The 9,679-nt window shown below is 32.9% G+C and overlaps 1 protein-coding gene across 1 annotated transcript; it reads right to left on the bottom strand.

The window, feature by feature from the left end:
- Window positions 1-228: 228 nt before the first annotated feature.
- Window positions 229-5,735, bottom strand: LOC138316215 (cilia- and flagella-associated protein 263-like). Its single transcript, XM_069257802.1, has 7 exons — window positions 5,580-5,735; window positions 3,484-3,799; window positions 2,159-2,314; window positions 1,718-1,798; window positions 1,116-1,379; window positions 794-949; window positions 229-381 (listed from the first exon to the last, which is right to left on the bottom strand). The coding sequence occupies exons 1-7, from the start codon at window positions 5,684-5,686 to the stop codon at window positions 283-285; spliced, it is 1,179 nt and encodes a 392-aa protein (XP_069113903.1). The 5' UTR covers window positions 5,687-5,735; the 3' UTR covers window positions 229-282.
- Window positions 5,736-9,679: the final 3,944 nt, after the last annotated feature.

Here is a 9,679-nt window from a genome sequence, read left to right as displayed (position 1 = left end):
TTTAAAATACAACCCTGCATTAAATGAAACATAATGATTTATCTGTTAATACAAAGTTATGCCACTAGAAGGTTCTGCTCCACGAATGTTGGACTTGCCTGTTCTGGGCAACAGAGATGATGCTAATCCATATAGTACCAAGGCCAATAGTACATGTAGTTTTCAATCAGTGGTAACGTATATTATGTAAGGTCTTAATGTTTATTCAAAGTCATGTACACCATCACATAATCCGTATGTTTTACTTTTTAATGAAAAGTTTTGATACAGTCTCCAATAACACTACACAGCCTCCATCATGCGCCCCCACTGTGTTGCTTGCATCTGATTGGCTCCTGCCTGCAGCTGGTTCCATGACTTTCTGTGGGTTTTCAGTGCCATCTGTAAAGCAAAAGAAACTAGAGGTGTCTGTATGACATAATGTTCCTGCACGCCGCCATGTCTGAAAGTGGGACAGGATGGATGTGTGTAACACTAATGCTCTTCATTTCGTGGAAGTTGGAGGGGGTGGGAGGGGGGGGGGGGGAAGTAAAAAATACTTATAGATAACTTGCAAGTTTTCTTAAATGCAAATTGAACATTCAGTGAAAATTACAAATTATATACAGATTATTGGATTTAATCTTTGCATACTATTTTATGTTTTTAGTGACCATGTTTCAATGGAATCATAATTCCTGCAATACAATACAGTACCTACAGATAGTGGAAAAATCATATTAACAGAATGTATCCCTCAATATGTAAAACAATCAAACATCAAGATACATTATCAAGCAAAACTTGCAGTTACCTCAGCTATTTCAACCTTGCGTTCCCAGCTCCGTACTTTCTTTTGTAGTTCATACAAATCTGCTTTTTCTGTGACATAGTCCATCACCTCAGGTACTCGGTAATCTGCTAGTTGTTGTCGCAACTTTCTGTTAATTTTTTCGGCTTTGGCACGTTCCTGTAAAAGTTAACATCAAGTATTATTGAACATTATTTTGATGACTGTGTCCAATGCATGGAGTAAATTTGATGTTGACAGTAATATCTGAATATTTGAGAAAGTAATAGGTGAAGAGCAGATTATAACTCTGTCAATCAGACGATTTGTAATGAGCTATACTCACCACCTCCACCACCTTTGTTTCAGCATCTATCCTCGTCAGAAGATCATTTCTGGCTGTGATTTCAGATTTTAGTCTTTCCGACTCCATTGTCAGTGTATGAAGCTTCTTCTTGTAGGAGTTGAGGACCTGCAGTGTCTTACCAGCCATCAGCTTGAGTCGGAGTAAGTCCTGATTCCTCTCATCAATCTTCTCTAGGTACTGCTGGTTCTCTATCTTAAGTTGGTTGAAATCCACCTCATGTAACACTTCACCCATCTCTTCTTTCTGAAATATTGATAAAGGAAATCAGGTTTAGTAGTCACAAAACAATTGCAGTTCCGCTTATTTTTAGGTTAATGTTTCTTAAACAGCTAGAGTCACTAAAGGACAAATTTGGTGTAAAAGTGACAGATCCCAGAGAAAAACAACCAACCTGCTGAAAGCATCTGGCAACTGCCCCCATAGCCTCAAATTCCCAACACAAATATTGTATTAGAACTGCAACATCAAACACCTTAACCACTTGGTCAGTGTTTAAAGATTTAAAGGTAAGAAATTTAAAGCAGAAAAGAAGGATTTACCAAGCTGCTATTACTACTGGATAATTAATGGTTAATATTTACCTGTTTCAGCTGTAGATGTAATTTTTTCTTTTGTACTTTTAACGTTGAATTTTTTAGACGAAGCTTTTCAACTAAGGCATCCTGTTCAGCAGAAGAAAAAATTCAAGCATTAAAATTAATAAAGAATTTACAACAATTTTTTTTACAAACACAAACATGTGTCAGATAAGGAGAGACATTACAAATACATAATATGCCTGTAACCATAATCAGTATTAAATACCTGAAAATTAACTGCTTAATTCATATCAACTGAATAATAATTAAAAGGTCCAAATGTAGTATATTTCTGCTTGACTTTGTTCCAATTAAATTAATTTTAGGGTTGAATTGTCATAATTTCTGATTATGTTTGTATTTGTTATCTTTTATGCATCTTTTTAATAGGGTAGACCTAAGACAATGGGTACATGGAAAAAAATTAATTATGAACAAACTTACTCGAGATCTTAATTTGTCCTCAAAGTACCGCACAACTTTTTCAGCCATAACTGTGGCTGTTCTGGCATTAACTGAGCCTTTCAATATATCACGATCAAATTCATATGACTCCTTCTTGGTTTCTGCTAATCTCAAGTCTGCTTCTTCCATTATAGCCTGAAATCAGTGAAAATTTCAATCATAAGATAATGCTGTATTTTTGCTATGAATTGTAAAAGTTCATATTCCACTTAAACGAGAGAGAAAACCCTGCTGAGTACAGTTTATGCTTGTCTAATAATAATACATATATATTGCAAACAATTTTCAATATCATTATACATTGCAATGAATGTATGTACAGAATAACTTGTCTAAACCGAACCCTGTATAAACCGGAAACTTGTCTATACCGATTAATTTGTTTGGTCCCGGCAAATTTCTTAATAAACTATAGTACCCAAAACTTGCATAATCCGAAACCTGTATACTCTGAAAACCGGAACTGTCTAGGAAATGTTACTTTATCTTTCTTTGTAAAATTAACTTGGGCAAACCGGCAACAATGTTTTCACAACATGGGACTGATCATGAGGCGCCTAAGGGGATTTACCTGTACGGGTATACTAAGGGCTAGATAGTGACAACTTTTCATTCGACGGTTGTGTTACATGTACATTGTATTTGTGAATACTTTTCACGGTCAAATCTAACAAAAAAACATACACATAACATTTGAGAGTTCATTTGAATGTAGCACACCGAGAGAAATGGATCGTACATATACAGCTCATAAACCAAGAAAACGTAGGATAGAATTCTGTGTTCTACTATGTACATATGTGAGAATAAATGTTTGTGCTGTAATAAAAAAATTCTTTTGATGATTTCCATGTGAACATATTGTGATAAGGTTCTATCCTCTATAAACTGGATACCTGTATAAACCGACCAAATCGACTGGTCCCGTTCACATCCGGTTTAGACAAGTTATACTGTATTACCAGTATTTGAAGAGATATTTGTAAAATGCTGTAGAAAACCTCTTTCTCCAAGCCTTTTCTGTTGTTTGTAAAATGAAAAGTCTACTCAGCTATCCTTTCATTTTTATGATATACATGAATATGAATTGTCATGAATCATATTGCAATTTTATATAAAAAGTAGTTTTCAACAGTCCACCAGAAATAGATATGGGCATTTTTAACCTTACAAAATCATCAAGTCGTGGGTAAAATTAAAATGTGTCTAAGGCTATGATAACATGAAAATGATCAATAATTGTATATTAAATATTAGGACAAATAGTATGCATGCTATCTTGTAAGAAATGTGCACACACATACCTTATATGTATCTAGAATTTTTTCACAGTTTTCTTTTAATTTTTCAATTTCTTCTTTTAATTCATCAATTTCCTTCTGTGCAATGTCACATTTCTGCTCTGTGTTGAGCCGCATTGAAGACTTATCAATGTTACTACTCCTAGACTTTGACCTCTTCCTGTTCACTCCACGCATCACATCTTGGTTAGAAGCTGATGGAACGATCCCTGGTGTAGCTGCACCCTGTCCTGGGGCCCCTAAGGCATCTTTTGTCTCATTTCTTTTCAGGTATTTCTCAAACATTTGTGTTTCTGTTGCAAGAACATCATTTTCTTTTCTGAAATAACAGTTGAAAACATTAAAACAGTAATCACTATGGAAAACCATTAAATGATATTTCGACCTCATTTACTTGGGATCTTCAGGAATAAAAAAGTGTGGCAGGACTTCTTGGATTTTAATGAAACTTCATTTGATAGCAATTTAATTTCTACTTTCTTATGTATTTTCTACTTTCTTATGTATAATATAAAATATATAATGTTAGGACAAATAATGGCTACACTCAGGGAGGGACTCTCCAAAAGTAAATAGTTCATACTTTGGAGGAAATAAAAACTATTTATCTTTAGGTAACTACATATCTGGTAAACTATATAGTTTAAGCTTACCAAGGATGTCACATGAGCAAATATTGACAAACCCCCTAATTCCGTGGCTTTTGCGGTATTGACGAAATCTTGTATTTTTATACTAATATGACGTCACATTTGCAGCAGATTATTTCAAATTTAGTCAAAAATAGCGACAAAATATTGTTTAATCAGAATGCAGAAAAAATATGATTTATCTGATATCAGATGCAAATAGATGAAAAAGAGCCGAACATGTCCATGTATCATGTATTTGAAATCGATTTTTCTCATGTTTGCCAATATATTATAGATGACCCAAGCCTATTCCCGCTTATATACCAACAAAATACAGAACATCTGTTATAAAATATCCAATGGCATGAATTTAGTTTTAAAAACTGTCATTTTGTGAGCTAACTTCCTTATGAAAAAAATGAGTTGAAAAGTGATCCGGGAACCCATTGAAATGTTACTATTTTTCACAGACTTCTTTCATGAATGGTCCCAATTTCAATCTAACAAGACTTCTAGCCACGTTACGATAAATAATTGATTCATAATACATGGTAGTATCTTAATTCCTTTATTGATCTTAAAATGTTATGGCTGATGCATCGTAAAACCTGTACTGTACTGAGCTAACTTCCTTATGAAAAAAATGAGTTGAAAAGTGATCCGGGAACCCATTGAAATGTTACTATTTTTCACAGACTTCTTTCATGAATGGTCCCAATTTCAATCTAACAAGACTTCTAGCCACGTTACGATAAATAATTGATTCATAATACATGGTAGTATCTTAATTCCTTTATTGATCTTAAAATGTTATGGCTGATGCATCGTAAAACCTGTACTGTACCCAATTAATCCATTTTGATCTTCTAATCTACTGGATATGACGTACCATGGAATTGGGGGCATGCATATCTCTGGTGTCAACGAGGATACATTTTATCGTCTGCTGTTACAGCAGAAATATTGGAGCAATATGTTTGTATTTCTGAAGTTTTAACACGCGCAGATAATGACAATTATTTGACATCAGTTGAATATATAATACTTGATTACTAATTTAAAAACTTGACTACTAGTTTAATATTCTTCTTATACAATGCTTATTACTACGGAATACGGGGGTGCGGCGGTACCTACAGTGTACTGCAGTAGAGCCAAGCAAGTCTAAACAGACGAATCGGATAACTTATAAACAATACAGTCATTCGTCTGTTACTGAACTAAAGTCAATCATATGTGACATCACATGAAAAAAGTAAAGTATGGATATATGATACTAGATATATATATTTTTATCAAATAGTAAATATCACTATCTTTTGACGAAAACACGTTATAAAATCGACCAAACACAATAAATTTCTGTCAATACTTTCATTTTGTGTAGACTGGTGTTTGGTGATTTTTACTATCCATTTTCTCGTATAGAATTTATCGCTTCCCGTATAAATAGCTGGAATTACTTACTGCATTTCTTCGACCATGCGAAATAGGTCTTCGTCGGCCATATCCTGCAATGGATCTTCCCCAGCATCATTGCTGGTATCGAGACTCATCGACTCCGAGTCAGCCATTTTTATGCTTTCTTGTTGCTAATGGAAAACATCCGGGCATTTCGTAATGGGAGACAACTCTAGCAGTAGACCGAAGGTATCGTGTACCCAACAAGCAGGCCTTATAATGTGAAGTGCACGTATAAAGTTCACACTGCGATAAAGAGTGCATGAACATAAAAACAACGATCGCATATAAAGACATGATATGTCAAAGTGATAGAAAAAAACTTTGATTTCCAATTTAGATTTGTCCGTCTTCAAACTAAACTTAATCAGAAACATGTTTCAAAATCATCAATGTTGTTTAGATAATGCTGTTGAGTGTTGCACTCCTATTTACATTCATATCTCGTATCCATTGATCCATTAATTTAAAAGATTAATAGCTAGCGCCACAAATTGTGGTACAGCATGGCATTAAACGCGAAAATTAAAATAGATTAATCTTCCTTGAAAGCGCGGGTATATGGTAAAATAACGATATCGTTTTGATAGCAGCCTTTTCATTTAAGAACTGGCTAAATCACTACTTCGAAATTACTTGATTTTTCTTTGTGCTGATCAAATACCATGGTAGATAAAATATACAAGATGGATCGCTAGTTAAGACTAAGCTCAATTTTATGTATTGCTTTTTCCTTGAACAATTTATAAAGTTCCTTCCCATAGTTTTTATTGAAACATAGCATATTTAATTTTATGTGTAGTAATATGTAATCACTTCCGATGCTGCACTGATCGCTTTACATATCTTTTACTTAAAGTTCATCGCATCCCGTGTTTTTGTTTCTTTCGTCTTCTGTCGACAGCATCGGAAGGATATAAAGAATCAAATGTCAAGTCTCGGTATTTGTATCGTTATGCTAGATATAAAGTTTAAACCCGTTTTAAAGGTAAAATAAATAATCTCAAAATTTGTATATAATTTATAAAATTATAATTGCATTGTCACTTAACGTATCGGTTATCATGTAATTTAGTTATTTCGCCCTGTGCCGAAAATATCATTACTAGACAAACTAATTCTTGACTTGTATCATAACCAGACAATTTCCTCAATTCTTAAATTAACAGATAAGGTTTAACCTATCAATGCCGTATAAATCAGATTTTTTAATGAGAATTGAAGAAGGTCGTGAAAACACGGAGACTTGACCACGTTCCTATAACCAAGAATAAAAAGGAAGAAAAGAAAGAAATAGAAATAAAGATATGACATACGAGTTGTCTGAGGGGTCAGGCCTCATCTTACACTATCTGGTTATACCAGAGATTTATATAATTACTATACTATTTAAATCTCTGGTTATACATGCTTGATCTACATACCCGCATGCTGCATTGAAAACATAAGTTATTATTTATTTGTATTCTTACTTTGTTTGTCGCAATAATAGCAATACAGAGCTAATGTTGTTTGCTACTTAATATGTAAAGTTAAATAAACTGAAAAACCTTGTACCTTGTAAAATCTGCCAGGTTTACAAAAAGTATACTTTAACAATCGTTGAATGGCGATAAATATCCTAACATGTTTCACCAATTATGGAGAGAGTAATCTACAATTATGCTTATCACACTATCACAAGGAGACACAACAAAAATGAACTGAACAAGGTTGTAAACGAGCGTTAGTAAAACCCAAATTGGTTTACACATTTTTCACTCTTGATATCATTTTCTGACTTTTCAAATGCATTTAATGTTTTTACAGCTTGCGGCTGGACTTTTATGGTACAATGGTAAAGTATCACGACGGTCCTCCACATTCATCCTAACTCATTTGAAAATCCAACATCTATTGCTTTATACCGATTTATTTTTATATAAAAAATATTTAATATATTATATAATAAATAAATATTGAATATCCTTGTGATGGAATTTAAATAGAAAAAAAACTAAAACAAATCTGCGATCGATCAATTTGAGATCGATCGCAGATTTTTTTTTTTTTTTTATAATATATTATATATATATACATTAACCTTTGATGCTAACTTATACTTCGTCGGAAATGACACCTATAATTACCTAAAAATATATCGAATCAGTGCCAGTAGTACTCTCTGTGACCGATAGTCTCGCAAATTGTTTGAATATACAATATACACATTTCCTCTATTTGATTATGCTTTAATTCAAAGTACTTTTCATAGAAAACATTCTAATTTTAGAAAACAGATTAAACATCGATTATAAACAGCACCCTTGGAAACGGTATTGTATGACTTGTAGAGAGAAGACTGTATGTTGATAGCGATTTTGGTTTTATATGACTGTATGCGTTGTTGGATTAATCTCTTTGTCTGTTAGTGAATTAAGGATGTATTCTTCTTTGGTTACAGTCCCGTTGAAGTCTCGTTTCAACATAGATCAAAAACGTTATGAGATTTTCAAATACTATTTATCAATATCTGTAGCATGTGGTCTGTAGCAAATTTTGTCAAAAAATTACATTTCTATTTTTAGTAGATCTTTTTACACAGCGATTTTAAGAAATGGCCCATTTGGCGGCCGTTTTGAAATTGTGTCTTTTTTTGCTTTGAGTAGAGCCAACGTTTTCCCATTTTTTACTTAAATTGTTTTTACTTAAATCATCACCGCGTCAGCATTTTCAGTTGTATCGAGTTAATTTTTGCTGTAAATCTTCACTGGGTTCGTGTTAATTAAAATATTGAACATTAATGTGTGAAATGATACACTTTTGTTACTTTATTTCTACATTATTGGTAATTTGAGCACTTTTATTTTTAACTCTAAAATACTGAAAAATAACCAATATTTAAATGGGGCAAAAAAGTAAGCACACGGACCCCCCATTTTTCTGCCTGATTTAGAAAGAACAACCCTTTCCCTATTGATATGCAAACTATTGACAAAAGTTTAATACCAGAACTTTTTCTATAAAGGGTTAAATTTGACAAAAATGGCTGAAAATAGTGCATTTTGGAGCTCAAAATTAAGGGGTAGGGGTAGCATATGTTGTTATTTTGAGAAATAATATGACACTTATTAATCATAACTGGTATATCTTTAAAGATGCTCCACCGCCGACAGAGCATAAATGATATTCATCACTTGAACAGTAATGGGTATTTAATAGTGTATATATATGTCTAATTAACAGAAAAAGTAATATAAAATAATGCATTTTGCTTTTGGTGCATGCGCAATCAGTACTTCATTCCATATAGGATATAGTGCCGCGGAATTTTTTCGGGATGCAATTAATTATTTTTTTGTAATTTTAACTTGAAGTAAAATTAGAAGCTCAAACTTTTCAAAGGTTATAATGGTGTAAAGTAAGTAACTTTTGTTACTGAAGAAAAATACTAAATCGCCTGCTCCTGTTTTTGATAGTGAAAATATACCATTTGTCAGCGGTGGAGCATCTTTAATGAAGACTACTTGAAAATAAATTCTACAAACATCCATACATATCAAACACCTCATTAGGGAATTATGGCTTTAAATTCTAGTGTATGTGGTCAAAACGGCTAAATTCCAATAAAATCCACTATTTTGTCATTTTGGTATCTTTGAGTGACAATAGCTGAAAAACGAGCACACGGACATATGTTTTTTCTTCCATTTTCTTTTATGGTATGAACACCTTTTTCCAAAAATCTGTATGAGAAAAAAAGTTTAATACAAGAAAATTCTGACTTCTCATTTATTGTTATTTTGTATTCATTATACGTGATTTCAAATTAAATTAATTTAAATTGCATAGTGTCATTAATTAAATGTGTCTTAATATGATATACACACAACTGGTATGTCTATCTAATATGATGAAAAAGTTCGGAAAGACACGTACAGCAAATCGCTAGCAATCGACCAAGGATTTATAAGTGAGAAGGATTCGTAACTGTCTCTTTACATTACTAAACACCTCGCGAGACGCCTATGAACCGGGAATAAAAACTGTTTTTCTCAACAAATACTTGTCTTATGTCAAACGAAACACCATTGTAAAGTTTATTAAATTTCACGACGTATATTACT

Source organism: Argopecten irradians, chromosome 2 (assembly GCF_041381155.1).
Source record: "Argopecten irradians isolate NY chromosome 2, Ai_NY, whole genome shotgun sequence".
Classification (NCBI taxonomy): domain Eukaryota; kingdom Metazoa; phylum Mollusca; class Bivalvia; order Pectinida; family Pectinidae; genus Argopecten; species Argopecten irradians.
Note: the sequence above shows the minus strand (reverse complement) of the source record. Positions and strands in the feature narration are given on the sequence as shown.